The 18377-nt window shown below is 28.3% G+C and overlaps 2 protein-coding genes across 2 annotated transcripts in view; both read right to left on the reverse strand.

The window, feature by feature from the left end:
* Positions 1 to 1127: 1127 nt before the first annotated feature.
* On the reverse strand, positions 1128 to 9028 carry LOC113372403 (RB1-inducible coiled-coil protein 1-like). The gene is made up of 16 exons (XM_026612725.1): positions 8724 to 9028; positions 8344 to 8552; positions 7986 to 8274; positions 7633 to 7840; positions 7400 to 7542; positions 7107 to 7260; positions 6802 to 6974; positions 6442 to 6628; positions 6029 to 6312; positions 5688 to 5864; positions 5472 to 5610; positions 2880 to 3916; positions 2192 to 2372; positions 1901 to 2035; positions 1702 to 1831; positions 1128 to 1611 (listed from the first exon to the last, which is right to left on the reverse strand). The coding sequence occupies exons 1-16, from the start codon at positions 8789 to 8791 to the stop codon at positions 1379 to 1381; spliced, it is 3747 nt and encodes a 1248-aa protein (XP_026468510.1). The 5' UTR covers positions 8792 to 9028; the 3' UTR covers positions 1128 to 1378.
* Positions 9029 to 16027: 6999 nt separating this feature from the next.
* LOC113373542 (RB1-inducible coiled-coil protein 1-like) overlaps positions 16028 to 18377 on the reverse strand; it is a 6855-nt gene continuing 4505 nt past the window's right edge. Inside the window, exons 12-13 of the mRNA XM_026613833.1 lie at positions 16743 to 16751; positions 16028 to 16182 (exon numbers count right to left, since the gene is read on the reverse strand). Coding sequence (XP_026469618.1) covers positions 16028 to 16182; positions 16743 to 16751 — 164 coding nt within the window. The remainder of the gene's footprint in view (positions 16183 to 16742; positions 16752 to 18377) is intronic.

Raw genomic sequence — 18377 nt, forward strand, 5'->3', positions numbered from 1 at the left:
TATAGAAGTTAAAGTATTGTATATGTTTATATATTTTTATACTCATATAAAGCTGTAGAAATTACATAATATATAAAAATAATGAAAAACTTTCCAAAAATAACACTATCTCTCCAAAATTAATTAAGCACACTCTTTCTTTTTGTGCATATCACAATGTTGTTTAATATTATTTTTTTGAAAAAATTTAAATACATATGAAATCTGTATAAAGAGTTAACAAAATATTGACATATTTAGGCACAATTTTCCCTATCTGATAATGTACAATAAAATTTTGAAAATCTTTATGATATTGCATTCTCGCAAGATTATCAAAATAATAATTGCCAAAAAAATGCAAACAACTTATCTTGTTTCGAAAAATCTTTTTTTTTTAGCCCCAGTTAAAAATATTGAAATTCTATGACAGATTGGTCTTTTTTAATTATTCAAATATTACACATAACATTCTCACTTTCAAAATGTTATTAGCTTATATCAGTAACTACATTAACATACACGCATATCACATTTAGTATTTACAAGGAACTGAAAATGACTTTTTGTTGAACAATAAAAATGTTTCTCAATATTATTCAGATTTAGATTAATGTCTTTTCAAAAAGTTTAGACTAAATATCAATTGTGTAAAAGTGTAAATCAATGGGTTTCGAACGACTTCAATATTTGTGATTTTGCTAAATACTAAGCTAGTATGTAGTAAAGGACCTTTTTTATAATGTACATTTTAAAAAAACTTAAAAATTATGATAAAATGTGATATAAAATTGTCCAATAAATAGGTCAAAACAAAATTTGTCACAAAGATATTTTGATCTTGCATGTATTAATAAAGATAAAGAATTAATATTTTAAACTGTATTTTTATTATAATAGAAGATAATAATAAAAGATGGCGGAATAAAATGATTTAATTTTTAATTGTACATATAATTTAAAAAAAAAAAAGTTTGGTAGAGTCTAAATGATAATGGTATTTTTCTTTGTGATGTAAAGCAAAGTTCTAACTTAAAACTATCTTAGGATTTGAATATAATTTGATAAAATACGAGATATTACATAAAAATCATACTAAATAAAAATTCAATATCGAAAACAATATATTAATCAAAATATCTTTGTGTAACTGAGAAGATCAAACAAAGTTTGGTTCAATATCCAAAACCAAATTAAAATATATCTGAATATCCGGTCTTTATCCAGATTGAAAAATGAAATAATTAATTTAGAAAAAGTAAAAACTATTTAATAGCCTTCCTGTCTATACTATCTTAAACCTATAAGAATAATATATCATATAATAATCACAAAAGCGAATGTCAATGCAATAAACTAACAGACCTTTTTTTTATTATACATAGCTGCAATACTTCTCTCAGTGTGCAGCTGAGTCATCAAATGAACAACTGGGTCGAATTTCAGCAGAGTCCACTTCAGCTTTTTGAGAACTTTCTGAAGTGTCTTGTTTATCAAAAGTTAAAAGATCATTTCCTTTTGAAGAATCCTGAACTAATGCAGTTTGGGTTTCAACATTAACACCAGCTGTAGTAGTCTGTTTAGAGCAACTCTCAGAAGAACCTGAAGGTGATGTTGCATAACTTCTAGACTCTATAATGTAAAATCTTTATGATGCTTTTGAACCACAATATTATAATAGAATCCAGTTAAGTATCTATAGTATGGATGTAAATTTTTTACCTTTTTTACTGTGATGTGGTGAGTGATAGCAGCACGAGCGACTCAGATGTTGATCACACTTGCTTGATATTGGCTTTACCTTCACCCGATAAAATCTAGTCCCTTTAGGCACTTTATAACGGTTTTCATCCTAATAGCCATGACAAAATGTTAATTATCAGATTCAATACAAGCAAAAAGTACATTTAAAAATACACACTTTCTTAGCATGGCAATATTCTTTATCTTCCACTTCTCCAGTGCAATAGTCCTTTTTCGGTGTACCATCTGAAGCAGGTTTTAAATTCAGTGCATTGATGCTATCCGAATGTAAGAAATACATAGTAGAAGACTCCTAAAATGTATATATTGATCACTTAAATAATTGTTGTTTAAATGTTTAAATATGTTAGGTAAAATTTTATATTTTGCACTATCATATGTCATAAATAATTATAGCCTATTTCTTTATTATATTTTACAACAATAAATATATTTTCTTATATTTCACCTGTAATATTGTATAACAGCCATGTTGTGAGTTCCAAACAATCAGCACATGATCACCAATTGAACAAGAAGCTATATTTATGCGACCTGATTGAACTAAAGAAGTTTGACTTGACGTAAGAGGTTTATGTTTAGAACTTCTTACAACTGGTGATGTAGCAACATCTTTTGTAGACGCCTCCCTAAAAAATATGATAAGCAGAACAAGTGATTAATTAACTGATTTCATCAATGGTTTTTTTATTATTTTATAATTTTTGACAATGAAATTGATCATTTTGTTGTTTACAATATCCTGCTTAGAAATTCTCATATAACTTAAAAAAAATTTAATTGTAAAATAAGCAATTCGAAAGTCTCCTTCAAGAATTAGTTCTGGTTTTGAAATACAATTTAAGAATGTGTTTGCATGCAATACAAGTTAAGAAGTGTTGCATGCAATATGCTTATTGAAAACTTTAACATTTTTTATAATCATTCTGAATTTTTTGATTTTTTAAGGGACAGAACATAGAATCCTCTCGAACATTAATTAGTCCCATTATATTTGCAGAGGATGTACAATATGTAAAATATTTATATATTTATTTGCAATAATATATATGTATTATATAAAATAATTTTTTACAAAAGGATATAAGCCATGTCATAGTAATCATTATGTACTAATAACTTAAATAAGTACTTACACTGACATGACGGCCACTGAAGCATTTAAATCCAAAACATTTGGACGCTTTGCTTTGTCAAATAGTTCCATGTTACAAACTTCTCTAATGTCTTCACTGGCTGATACAAATACCGAACCAACAGTGCTTTCAGCTAATTTTTGTATAGTTTCTTTGTACTTCAAACATTCTTTTTCTAACAAAACTTCACGTTCCCTGAATTCATCAATCTGCTTTTCTTTTTCTTTTAATAATTGTACTACGTCAATATCTACATTTTCAGTATTCAAGGATTCAAAAGGAATATTTCTACTTCCTTGAGTTGCAAATTTGGCTTCCCAAGTAAGTCTTTCTTTCTCAATGGCTTCTTGTATTGCTTTTTCCTTCTCTAAAAGCATATCTTCTTTTGTTTGAAGCAAAATAGCTTCATGATTTGCGATTTCTATCATATCCGTCCTTTCTATTTTTTCTAAACTGGTGTCAGAAGGTGATCTCTCCATATTTGTAAAGGTCATCAAACGAAAACGACACCTTAAGCTTTCCATTTCAGTTTTATAATCATGAATTAATTTTTCTTGCATTTCTTTCAAAGCTTGTTGCTTAATATTTTCTGCTTCAGATAACATATGATTTAATTTCTCTATTTCAGTTTTCAAATCACTGATAGTTTTAACTAATGAATCTTTTTCTCTTGTATGGTCCAAAACACTTTGCATCATTTGCACATCCAAAGCTGCACGTTCATTTTTAAGAGACATAATTTCTTCATCCTTATTTATCACAATGTTTTTGATATCATTTTGTTCTAGTTCATGATCTACTGTAAGTCTTTGAATTTTTTCTCTTTCACTAAGATCCACACTGGTTTTATAATCCTGCCATGTATTTAATAAGGTATCATATTGCACTTGAAAGGTTTTACGTTCGTCTTCTATTTCAGATTTCATTAGGGACAATTGATAGCGCAACTGAGTTAAAGAGTCACTACTTAAACAAGATAAGTTCTGCAGCAATTGCTTAATATTACTGACTTCCACCGCTGTTGTGCTAAGATTTTCCTAAAAGATACATCATGAGTGAAAATTGGGAAAACTACATTCATTTCAATGGAACGAAAGGCACAAAGGCAAACTACATTAAAATTTAATATAATATAATTTAATATATAAAGTACGGAAACATATCTGAAATCCAAAATAGAAATACAAAAATTAAAAATATCCTCAAAAATGATTATATTGAACATTATTTATTGAACGAAAAATGATTTATATCCATATGCAGTTGAATTTATTAGAGAATGATATTGCATTTTAGCTTTGGCAGTACCTAAAATTTATCAATATTTATATCAACGGGATTTTTTTCAAAATTTGTTTAGGAAATACAAATAGAAGGTTATACAAAAATGTAGCTATCTCAAATTATTCTGAAGCAAAATTAATTATTTTGAAAGCCTATAAACCTAAGTTTACAAAAGATAACATGAAATAAAAAATAGCAATTTCAAGATCAATTTAACGAATAATTTCTACAGTACAAATGATAAGAAAAATGAATTAAAAATACAAACTGATATGATATGAAATAATGAAAATAAGTGAATAAAAAGGAAATGGTGATTTTAATGATAATTTGTATGTATGAAAAATCACTTATAAACTATTTTTATTATGAGTATGTGGCACAGGAACCATACATGGATTTCTGGGAAAGACCACCATTTCATTTTTAATATAATTATGCTAAAAATTAAAAAAAACCTTAAGAAAAATCATATCGATGAAAATAAATGTTGGCGTGACAGATTTACTGCTGATTTTTGTACAGCCTCAAATTTTGTTTAAATAATTCACATATGTATACGATCTGCAAGTAATTTTCATCCTATCGCTCAAGTATATTTTTATAATCAAAGAACACATAAGTTTCAAATACACTATAATTAAAGCATATATTTATTGTGAATTTTGTCATGGTATTCCATTTACTCTCATTGGAAGATGCAACTTTCAATAAATAAGTTACAGATTGTTTTAAAATATACATATAAAATTTCATTATAAAATTTGAAGACGTACAAAAATTTAAGTTGGTAGCTCTATCATGCTAATGTGAGAACAAATACATTTGAATTTTGATCTTAATCAGATGTACCTGAACAAGTTTAATATGCGTTTTAGAATCACTTAGCAGCTGCTTGATCATTTCAGCATTTTTAAATTCACAATTTAATTCCTTTATATCACCAGAAGTAATTTCATAATGCTCATACACAGGACTCACTGGTATTGATTCATCGATATAAAACTCAGTCGTCACAAATTCTGTATTTTCATTTTGATAATGGTGGTCATGAGGGGTTAAAGGGGAATCAGGACTGAAACTCAGAAATAAAATCTCCTTCTGTGGAGAATTATCTATTTCCGGAATGGAAGGCAATAGTGATGAATTTGATGAATTGGAAGAATCAGATCTTGAATATGATCTTAACCGAGATGGTCTTTTAGGAGAAATTGAAAGTTTAATCTTATTGTTAAGTATTGTGTTGTTAATTAGTGGTTTCTGGCTCTCAGTATTACTATCAGTAGATTTTTTATCTCTAGAACAAACCTCTGTCAAAGTTGAGTTTTCTGCTGTAAGTCTCGAGTTATCAATAGATGTGCTGGCATGTTTTTGGGATATTTGACAGTCAATAGGACTTTGGCCAACCTTTTCAAATTCTTCAGTATCAGTTTCTGATTCAAAACCCCTGTGAAAACAAATATAAAAATATATTTTTTAATTTATTTCAAATAAAATATTTCTTATTAAAATATTAAATCATACCGTTCAAAATCTTTGAGATGCTGATGTTGTGCATATGTTGTGAGAAATCCTACAGTCTGTTCTGTAATATTTTCTGGAGTACAAATCAAATTAGTGCTTAATCCTGCTGCATCTGCTACAGTCGCTAATCTTTCTTCAACAGTTCCAGATTTATCTTGCGATTTTGCAGTGCCAGATCTTTAAAAAATGTAATGATTGTCACAAAGGACAAAATAATATGAATTGCTAATATCTTGAATCATTAATTTTTACATAAAAATATTGATCAGATTATTTGGTATATTTTTTGTATTCCATATTTAAACATATTGTTTTAATTTTAATTTCAGTGCAATATTTACCTGGCTAAAAAGAAATTGAGAACTGAAGTTAAATCAGGTAAAGAACTCTCTAGTACTAAATCGGGGTGCAATGTTCCAAGATGTTGAACATCAGCTTGAGTAATTTTTGGCAAACCCGTGTCAAATATAGAAGGTGCTCTTGTGGCAAATGACGGTGGTAAATCTTCCATTCCAGGAAATAAGGCATTGAGAAAATGACCTTCAAACATGGTTGAAAATTCTTGTCTCCTCATCACTTCTTCATTATGTATGGTCAATAAATGGCAGGCGAGATCAGAAGCCCACTAAATGTGGTAAATAAATTGTGTTATTATAGCTAATATGATAGGTTTTAGTAAATATTAGTTAGAATAAAATATACATCTATTTGTCATTTGAAAATTAATCTAACTTAAGTAATTTAATAAACCCACCACTAGAAAGGCCTGAGAAAATGTACGCCTTCGAACAACCTCGTTAATAGCTTGCATATACATACTGGGAGCTTGATGAATTTGTTCAACTATACTCAAGTGCCTTTGTAATCTATTTAATGATCTATGGTAAAACATGAGTCGGTTGTCAGCTTCGAACATCCGATTTTCAACATAAACAATCCATCTGAGAAAGAATCAATATTTATACATTTTATCATCAATTTTTATACAATCAGATAGTTTTATAGATTTTAAATATTACAAAATTGCCCAATCTTGTTCAAGATGTTATTCATATTCCATGTAGATAGTGGATAATTGTTCATAAATAAAAAAATATTCAAAACCATTACTAACTTTAATCTATGGTATAAATTTAAGCCAAGTTCTTCTTTTGCCTTGGTACATCGCCTTCTAATATCTCTCAATTGTTGATGGTTCGATAGCATTACTTTTAATTGTCTCTGATGTGACATACACAAATCGGGCAAGATTGAAGTATCACCTAAATGACTTGCTCTATTTTGATTCTGAAATATATTTTCTATCAATAAGGTCTCTAATTATAAAGAAAAATGTTGTATGTTAAAAACGTTATAAATACAAATATCCCCAAAAATATAATATTGAGATGTATGTGGTGAAAAAATAATACAACTCACAGCTAAAAATGCTTGCGCTAATTCTCTCTGTTCTTGCACACATCGTTTTGTTTCTTGCATTAGTTGTTCTAAACCAAACAAACGATCACCTAAGCCTTTAATTTCTCTCATACCTGGCTGATGTGCTTTATCTACTGCATTTTTGCACTCAACTCTGTAGAAGAAGTATATATAATGCAAATAGTATAAAGAATATAATTATTAAATTAATATACTACGAAGAAACTAAAATTCCTAAATAATATAATAAGTCATAACTGAAAATTTTAGTTATGACTCATACAAAGTATTACCTCATAGAATTTAGAATCTCATCATCAAAAAGATCTAAACCCTTAGTGCATTGAATTGCAATTCGTTCCAAAGATTTTTGGTTTTCTTTAGCAGCTATCCAATGAAGTAACGTTACAGCTTCTTTAGTTTTTTGTTGATCCTCCTTGGAAGAAAACATAATAAATAAAAGTAATTTTATAAATTCCTTCTTGCAGATACAATTTTTAATTCATACAAATTTCTAAAAACTTACTTGCAAAACTTCCTGTCTCTCCTCACTAATATTTTCATCATCTTTAGAAATATCTTGCTCAGCATCATGAGTTGCATCTTGTTCAGGGCTACTGAACGATTCTTTATCAGCAAGTACTTCATCAAATGCTGTGAAGGGTTCTTTACAATTAACAGCTAGCGCAGGTAATATTGGTATTCGTGATAAGGTATCCAGATCATTTCGAAAGCTGAAAAATGATTACAATTTTTCGATTATGATAGAAATAAACCTCTTACTATAAATAGCTAAAAATTTATTCAATATCTACAAACATTATTTTAATAAAATGCTAAAAATGTGAATAATTGATATAAAATAATATGTATACTTACTGTGACAAGAATTTTAAATAGGTTTCCCTTTTCTCCAAATGTTCTGCAAAATTTTTATTAAAATTAGCTGCACGTTCCGTGAATTCTTCTGTAATATCTTCCATATTAGCAACAACAGCGGCCCAGCCTTGTTGTTGCAAATGTTGATCATGAACTAATTTTTGACATACTCTTTCCTGCTCTCTAGCCAATTCATAAAAGCGCTGAGCTAACTGTACCCGCGTGACAACAGTGCTGTATGTTGGCGGAAGAGACATGCAAGATTCTACTTCCTCACTAAGATCACGATCTGCAATAAAAATATAGAATTGTATTAGTAATATTTAATTACTACATAAGTACATATTAAAATTACTACCTTGCCCATAATCAACACTTGGTTCCGGTGGTATTGTATCATCTATGATAGAAGTACTAAACATATATATAGGATTAGTGTCAGTGCCAGCCGAATAGCTGCAAACACGATTGTTGTCGATCAAGACTTCTCCACCACTAACCAAAAGCACTTGAGTATTTTGTGGAATATTGCACGTTTTTTGTATCATTTCTTTTAGAAGAGACACACTATAAAAAAAATAGAAAGCTGGGTATTTGAAATATGAATAGACATGCAAATGAAGAATTTGTATACATAATTTTTATGCAAAAGACTTTATTTTGCACTCTTTATTTTTCAAGAGATAAATGACAAAGCAAGACTTAAATATTTATATCAGCAAAATAGGACTTATTTACCTCTCTAATGCCAAATTCATATCAAAGGTCATCATCCGACCGGTATCTACATGGAATATGTATAACATCTTGAAGTTGATGATGTTCTTAGAATAAATAAGAACGGAAGTTATTATATTCCTCCTAGGCTTTACTCGGAAGAGAGAAGCCTAGTTGACCCAAAAATCAGCAGTTATAACAAAAAAAATACTGTCGAAACACCTTCCCAACTTCCGACATTAAAATGGTATGTAGGAACATGGAGTCAAAATTATATGCAGAAACAAAATTTAAATTCAAGTTTGGGTATGTAGAGGTTAAGACTCGATAGTAAAGAATCTGCAATAAAGTACAAAATAATGTAAAAAAAATGTTTTCGATAATTAATGAATTACTAAACTCTTATTATACAATCACTTGAGAAATTATAACATTTTGATGCATTTATTAGGAATCAAAACATTCATCCTAAAAGAAAGGTGCAATAATCTATATAACAAATATAAATTATGCAAGAATATATAATAAAATACATTTACAGTCATATGGGTGTCAGATATAAATTACATATGCAAGGTTCTCATATAACCCCAAGGCCATTATTAGTCAATTTTGAGTTTCAGTGAAAGAATTTAAATTGATTATATGATAAACTTACTTTACATAAGAATTCATTGTACGACCAAAATCGTAATAATTGCACTTGTTTCACAAAATATTATTCCAATAGTGATTATTCATTGTCAAGAAAAATGACGTGCAAACAACACTTCTTTATGTCAAAAGTCAGTCACCTATTAAACGTGTTGTATTAGATATTTCAGAGATGCAAACGAAATCATATGTAAGCATTTAATTATGCATTCTTGAACTAAATATGCATGCAGTGAAACTGTTTTCAAACAATGATCAATAATATACCGTGAGCAATATTTGCTCAAGCATTTGCGCAATATTTGCGTGCATTGTTTAACGACCGAGTGTTTTGTACAAGATTTTAGTAAAGCTGACTGGTGTTTAAACTCACCTAAAACACTAAAAATTAAAAATACAATATATTAGAAAAAATATAACAGCGTGAATTTCACTAAATGGCATCTTGTATCAGCTGGTCTTTGTTTATAGTGAATGACGTTTAGATAGTGTTGTTTTGCGAAGATGTCACCACTAAAGCAATATCGACATTTGTAGAGCGTAGAGAGACCGTCTTACGTTGGTACTGCCTCATGGCATTTTGCACCATTCGAAATATAAACGAAATATTATTTTAATTACCCTTTTTCTGTACAGAAGTAAATATATCTCAAGACCTCAATACATCACAACTGTGCCATCACTAATACTATATACACTACTATGAAACACGTGGTCATTTGGAATCAAATCATATTTTTTTGCGAATTGAATAAAAACTTAAAAGTAAACCATCTTACTTCAAAATAAATGTATTTATGCGTTTGTCCATCAATGAGATACGTAATTTAGAGTGTGTAGACCACAGTCGAGAAACACGTGTAGTCGACTACATTATGCGCAATTTAAAATATGCTCATATACAAATACGAAAACAACAAAGTTTTAGTAACAACAAACTTTAAGGAATTTAAAATTTCCATGATATTTTAATTAAATGTTGTTTATGTTTATAACACGTATATGCTACTCTAAAATGATTCTAGATATGCATGCTTACAGTAGACAAGTGTGAAGTAATTAACTAATTCATGTTTTTTCCTTAATTAAGTGAAACAACTTCATTGCTATTTTTTCTACTATTTTTTTTTAAATAACAGTGAATTTTTGACACTTGAAGAAGGAAAATAACAAGCATTTTTATATTTTTTTAACCAAAATAAAATAATCCGAAAAAATAATGTCGAATTCTTTAGATAATCAAATAGATGTTCTTGAGAACGAACTGCAGATCACTCAAATAGTCTCCGAATTAGATTTGAAAAGGGTAATAAATTTATTTTTATTAACATCATAACCTACAATTAAAATTTATCCTAAATGTGAAGCGATCCTTATTCACAGAAAATATTAGATGACACAAAGAAAGCTCTACGAGAAGCTCAAACCAATCGACACGATTTAGAACAAGAACTAGAAATTGAAAAACATCGAACTGCTGATTATAGGACAAAGTTGGAGTTGGCATTGGCAACCCTGAGGCGATGTGAGCAGGAAGGAGCAGAAGCCACCGGAAAGGAAGCCATGCTTGAATGCGTTGTAAGGAGAATATAAGAAGCCAATTTTAATAGACGTTAACATAACATTGTTATGGCAACGCTATCTTATTCTTTTTTGGTACTAAAAGCTGTGAAAAGATCTATATACTATGCGATAGGTACAAACGAACCTAGAAAAAATGGTATCATAACTGCCTCTTTGTGATGCGCATTTATAACACACGGTTTTGGGTGTAAAACGCCTGATAGTATAACAACTGGCTAGAATTTTCACATTTTTAGTACTAAGAAAGATACTAATAACAACGCTATGTTGTCGTCTATTTTACCGCAGAATTGGCCATTAAATGTATTCATATAATAAATCAAATTTGTTGTTGCATACTGCTTCCAAACCCTGTCTAATATATCATTTTGCCATATTTACATTAATTTTTGATACATCTATAAGCATCAAAAATTAATCTTAGATCATTATTATTATTAGCATAAACTATGTTTATAATTATGAACAATATCTACACGCGAGGCCGATAATGAATACATTTAGATAACAAACACAATGTTCATACGTGATTTATTCATGCATTTATTTATTTATGTACATATGTGATTATATACTTGACAAGACAAAAGAGCGCGATGCATTTAAAAAAAGATTGAGAGAAGTTCAGCAAAGGAATGACGAACTTGAAAGTCAATTGGAAGAAATGCGAAATAAAAATAACAGCAATGATATCCGAAGGAGAGGACTTTATGAACAAATCGAGCAGTTTAAACTGAAAGAAAATTCCGTTAATCAGTAAGTAAAGTCTGCGGCTAAAAATATATAGCGGTAAAAGAGCAACAATTAGTCATTATTGTATTAGATGTACAGTATGAATTGGTGATGTGAATGATATATTAAACATAAAATAAACTCAATTTAATCATTCACTTACTAACCAATTAGATAGTCAATTATTGTAGTATCGATTCTATTACTGTAGAATCGATGATCATGATGTAGGAATACCGTAATTACTTACTTCTTCATTATTAAGTAAAGTTATTCTTCTTAATTATTTCATTTTAAATGTATTTTAAGAAATGGAAATTTATGGTTTTATAGAGACATTAGTAATACTTTTAGCTTATAACCACTCACTGTTGTATAAATATGCTAAACTCTGTTATTTCTTTCCTATAACTGAAAATTAAATGTTGGTAGAGTAGTTCCCAGGCGTGTTTCTGCTCTATAGACCACATATATATATATATATATATATATATATAATATAATGTATATGAATTTGTTTTGAATTTTTAAAAGGGTTATTGCCATCCTCCCCACTCCAAAATTTAATTATAATTTTATATTCTATCAATATTTAAATGTTTTTTTTTTTCATAATTTAATCTAATAAGCACGCGGAAAACATGATATCAAATCTACACCGTATCAGTATCTCAGATCTGAATTCAAGGTATTTGTCTAGACCGAATGTCTATAACGTGCTAAAATATTATAAACAAAATATACAATTACATACATATTTGATTAATAGATACACTCATAAATATATATATATACATAATAAGATATATATACAACACATATATAAGATATATATATATATATCTATTATAGTGTTCCTTCATATTATATTATAAATCAAGGTTTTATATAATAGAAAATAACGATATCACAATAAAACTTTTTTTAATTGAGTGAATCGATTATATAAAACCATTGGTGGCACAAAAAGATAGAGATGAGACAAGAGTATCTACCTTTGAGACTAATATTTCCAGCATTGCAATCCTGTCTTTGTTCAAAACAGAAATATCTTCATTTTTTGCATCTTCATTTTCTAAATACAGTTATTCTTTTCCATTATTTTTAAATATTAGCATGATCTTGCTAGATGACTTGATAATGGAATGTACATAGTCTCCAAAGCATCATAATTAAATTATGTATTAAAAAAATAACAATTTGTTTCTTATTTGGATCTCTTATTTGGGCACACTTATTGTTAATTTAATTTTACATTCTAATAAATAAATTATTAGATAGGTTCAAATATTAGATTAGGCGGATCTCAGTCATTAACGATAAGAAATCTTATCAATTATTTACAAATGTCGCAAACTATGATGAACTTTGCTCATTTATTCGTCATGTGCACTAAAAGAAATTATCATTGAGTTAAACAAATAAAATGTATTTAAGCTTGGCTATTATAGATGTTATACAATTTTAACACAGGTATATCCAAGATCATCGGGCCGATGAAGCACAGTTTAAAAAAGATCTTATGGCTTCTAAAAGAATGGCATTTTTTTACAAAATACAATAAAATACTATAAAGAACTCAATGAAAAATATATGACAGAGAAACAGAATTATATTAAAGAAATCACTAAATATGCAGGTAGCAAACTTATTCGTAAATTGCGTATGCTTTGTAGTATTTTTGGTTTCTATATAAAATTATATATATATATATATATATATTTAATTTATTTAAATAAACTTATCTATTACATCAGGTCAGTAAAGTCACTACAGGTGCAAAACATGAATGATTCGAAAGACTTCGTCGCAGATGATGATGCAAAGAAGATGTAAGTATCAATTACAAAATTATAACACATAAAACCATGATCTCTAAATCTTATATTTTTTACATAGGTTTATAAAACTATTGCTTATCTGCGAGGGGCATTAGAAAAAGAACGGGAAACCACTGCTCTTCTCACGATTCAATCGGAAGAAAGAGTCTTGAGGATAAACAAAAGTATGAGTTCTCCAAGAAAGATTTCGATTTGTCCCAAGATGATGAAACCCTGTAATGGTGTGTTAAAAAAGATTATCGTTATTATTTAAGCAATAGTTAAAAATAAACAATCACAAATAAACGCCGTGGAATCCTCATTGAAATTTATGCTATTGGCATAAATAAATCTTCACAAAGGATAAATCAATGACTTTCACATAAACGAATTCAATCACTTAATTAGAATATACTTACTTCTTATTTAAAATATTTTAAATTGATTAGAAATAATATGTTTTTGCGTAGTTGTAACTTCGTTCAAGATTGAATAAAAATTTAATACATCTGTATGTTTTTGTTTTTACTAATTATTGCATACTTTAACAATTTTGTCACCAACTAACTGAAATATCTAAAAGAAAAAAATAAATATCAAAAAAATTTAAAAAACAAGTCCACCACCAATATTTCTATGACTCAATGATTTTATTATATGAACAAAATACTTAAGTATATAAATATTTTTTAAGTTTAATAGATCATAGGATGAATTACAATTTATAATTCATCACGCGCAAATCAACAATCCGTAAACAAGAAACAAATCTGATTTTTCTTATTTCATCTTACATACAAATAGTAACAACTTAGTAGTAAAATCATGATGTTTCTATACAACTCCATTAGATAAATTATCTCAATCTGCAGCCGATTGCATGCATATATAAAATAGAAAACAATTATATACTATATAGAATAGAATAATTAAAAGCATACAATTTTATTACGCAACGTTTAGAAACAATTTATAAAATATTAGATATACATAAACATATTAATGTGTAACATAGATTAAACTACTAATTCAATGTTCAACAATGTCAAATTTAATTCTGTATATTATTAATTTTTACAATATAAATTAGGCTTGTCATTTTCCCTTTGTTAACATTACAGCTATATAATACATAGGTACTTTGAAACTTGGTCGACTTTAGATAGCAGATCTTAAACATTTTCAATCAATAGTATCAAAAGTAGATTATTCATTAGCCATGTGGTCATTTAAAAACCCAAACTAATAAAATCGAATTGTTCATAAAAATTGATTCAGCACCAAAACAAAATACCTCATTTAACTTCAGAGGTCACATGAATTAAATTCTGTAAGTCAAACCTTAAATAATTGATTCTACATATTTTTCATTTGCACACATTCCTAACTCTGTTAACAAATAAAAATTGCGTTTTATAAAAACGCAATAATAAATATAAATAAATTTAGATTATTTAAATACTATTATTATTTGTTGACGTTTTATGTTAATTATATGTAAGCAAATTTGTAGCCTCTAAAAACTATTATGACTGATTTATTAATCATCTGTTACTTTATTTTTTGTTAAGTGTAGAAATTTGCCTATGGCCATTTTAATCACAATTTATTCGGTTCTGGAAGTATAAATGTTAAACTTTAATATCCAGTACCAAAAGATTTTGATTTATAAATTTTAGGTAGATGTAATTAAAGAATTAATTTCTTTTAAGAAAACTACGATTATTGTGAAAAAGTTTTGAAAGGCTCCTATGGAATCTAGTAGTTACAAAATGGATATTCAAGATGAATTTTTCTAATATATATATAAAACATTAGCAACAAGAAACGCGTAGGTATATTTAGTGTAAAAATATCTTCTTTCATATGTTGCTGTATAATTTCATATATTATAGAAAAAGCTAATATTAAATCTAATTTTCTTTTAATTAAAATCTAAATTTTTCATTTCATTATTTGAATACAACTTCTTGTATTCACTGATGAACTTAGATCCAATCATATGTTTTAATTTGTGCTTTTTGACTATAAAGCTATAGAAAGATACTAAAGCGCGCATCTGAAGCGTATACAATTCCTATAATCACGGTCTGTTAAAAAATTAATAATAGGAAAAATTTATGCTACTGAAAACTACCGCCAGTAGCCTGCAGAGCGCGCTGAATTCGGGGATTTTGGAAAATCACTATTACTATTTTTGTCCAATTATCACAAACACCTTCACAATTTCCATACGCTCGCTCGTAGAGCTTTTCCTGCCAGGGCGATTGACTAGAAACTGAAAACGCCCACTGGACAAAATTTATCTGGACGCATCCGATACCTTTCAGCCATTGCGTGCCAAAAATGAAAAACCAAAGTCACGCGGTTTCGTGGCGAATTCGTTTCTTCCGATTTGAAGAATTCGATCGATTCTAGAATCTTTTTTGTGATTTTCTTGCATTTATTTTTTGTTGTGATTATATTATTGCCAACAGTGCCGCGGCTGTGCGTCACATGTGCTGGTCGTTAATAAAGTCTATTTGATTTATTCCCTTACGACTGTAATGAACCTATGCCTGTGATCATGGCGGCCACAAAGGGCCGTTGTGGATAGGCCGCCGCTACGTCAGCAACTTGAAGAACATTATGGCTAGCGAGATGTTGATGAACAGGACCAGCATGACCAGCTGCTGACGGGAGAACCAGTCCTGAAATTCATACAAAAGTTGCTTTTCTTAACTTCTCGATTCAAGCAATCACAACCAGTACATGATCAAACCGAAGCTTATTCAGAAATAGGCGAACGAATTAGCGTCATAGTAACACATATCTGCAAAACCGTTAGGCGAGATAAATTGATTTTTATTATTTCTTCATTATTGCCAATATAGCTCAAAGATGAAACTTGCATTTCTAGGATTTGTCCAATAAATTCTCTTTAACTCATATTAGCCCGAGGAATAATTTATAGCATTATTATAAATTAATAAAATATTTGTCAAATTTATACAAAAATTAATTAATTTCCTATATTTATAACGTCACATAATAACTATATGACACCAAAAAAAAATTTATATATAAATAATAAAAATAATAATTTGTATATAGGAAAATATAATTTTCCTATTTCCTTAAAATAGTCTAGATTTTTTTTTAAATCTGAGCTAACATGGGTTAAACTAGACAGAAGATATGTTTATTATCAAAATCGAACAGTAATCACAAAAACAAGCACAAAAAATTAAAAATGTATAACATCAAATACCAGCATTGCCTATATTGCAAATATTACACATATTTTAAAAAAAAACAAAGTTTTCATAATAACTTGAAATCAATATATGAAATAGATAATTCAACATATAAAAAAAAAAAATGATTTGACAAAATCCGAAGGCTTAGTATGTAAATTATTTTAAGCATGCCATGGACTAATAAAACGTGCATAAGTTTCAAGCAATTGTGCCAAATACTACACAAAAAATGTTTTTGCTACATTTATAACAAGTATCTGTTTCGAATCGGATCTTTACAAGGATCTTCAACAGAGGCGACGTTTAGGCAAATTATATACAAATAAAGCTTTAGAAAATTATAAAGTAAGAGCCATTTTCGCTACATTCAGATATGAATCAATTTTAAGCGTATTCGAAAGCAATATTAAATGTTAATAATAGAAATAAGTCATATCTATTATGCGAAAGTCTCTTAATTTATTGCCAATGAAATTGAGCTATAATAGTAAACAGTTTTTAGACCAATTATTATAAAATACAATTTAAAACAAATCTACAACTAATTACATGACATACCTATATATCCCTCTGTTGACGGGCGAGGGAGCATTAAAAATCAGTAATATTTCAATTTTGTGCACAGAACAGTACCACAAATTAAAAACAAGGCATAGTACTATATATAAAGCTGTAGAGTAAACTATAATAATTTTGAGATATATAAACAAAATATTAGAAAAACGTTGAATTTGCCTATCAATCACACACTTACATCTTTATGTGTTTGATACGTGTGGGATATTAGTACATGTAGGAAGTTATATTACCTAATGTGTTATATAATATAAAAAGATCAAACTGTGCAAGTTGTTGTTCACTATTACTTAAAGGCAAAATGGTGCTCAAAAATTAAAATGTTAGTATATACATATCAAAGTCATGCGAATTAGTCCTAAATAATCTGCTCAATTATATTCTAAAGGGAAAGCGTATTAATTGTTATTGATATACATTTTAAATTATATAATATCAATTGCTAATTTTTATTGTTTTTTTAGGAATATGTTAGTATATTGTGCAACATTTAGTGCAGTCTATTCAAATTCCAAGACACTAAGGACTTGCATACGGCATCGTGAGAATGGATATATTTATAGGTTTATATTACATTACTATATTATTGCTTATATTATATATATATATATATATATATATATAACCCGTGTCCCAGATCTCAACATCAAGCCGAAACAACGTGATAGTATTGAACATAACTATCAAGAAAAAAATTAGAGAAAGAATTTATCTCGCGTAGTTTGAAAATCACGAGCTTATAAGTACAACCTAGAGCTTAAGTGAAAATGTGACCATTATCGGTTATTATGGTAAATTTTATTTATTTTCTTCTTCATTAAACTTTAAATCCCTAATCGTAAATAACATTTTTAGGATCACAGCGAAAAATAATGACATAATTGCCACGAGTTTTTTAAGAATTAAGACTTTTCGTTGAACTATGAATTTAAAATTTTCAAAATTGGTCAACCTTGAGAAGCTTTCCTTTGAATAAATGCTCTGAAGTATTTGGAAAAAGTTTACAAAAATCAGGATAGTAATGTGGTAAAATACTCAATTGTTTCACGATAAAAAAATCGAATAAAAAA

The sequence above is a fragment of the Ctenocephalides felis genome, unplaced genomic scaffold (genome assembly GCF_003426905.1).
Source record: "Ctenocephalides felis isolate EL2017-DRISC unplaced genomic scaffold, ASM342690v1 CF-g0.4_SCAFFOLD_01604, whole genome shotgun sequence".
Taxonomy (NCBI): Eukaryota; Metazoa; Arthropoda; class Insecta; order Siphonaptera; family Pulicidae; genus Ctenocephalides; species Ctenocephalides felis.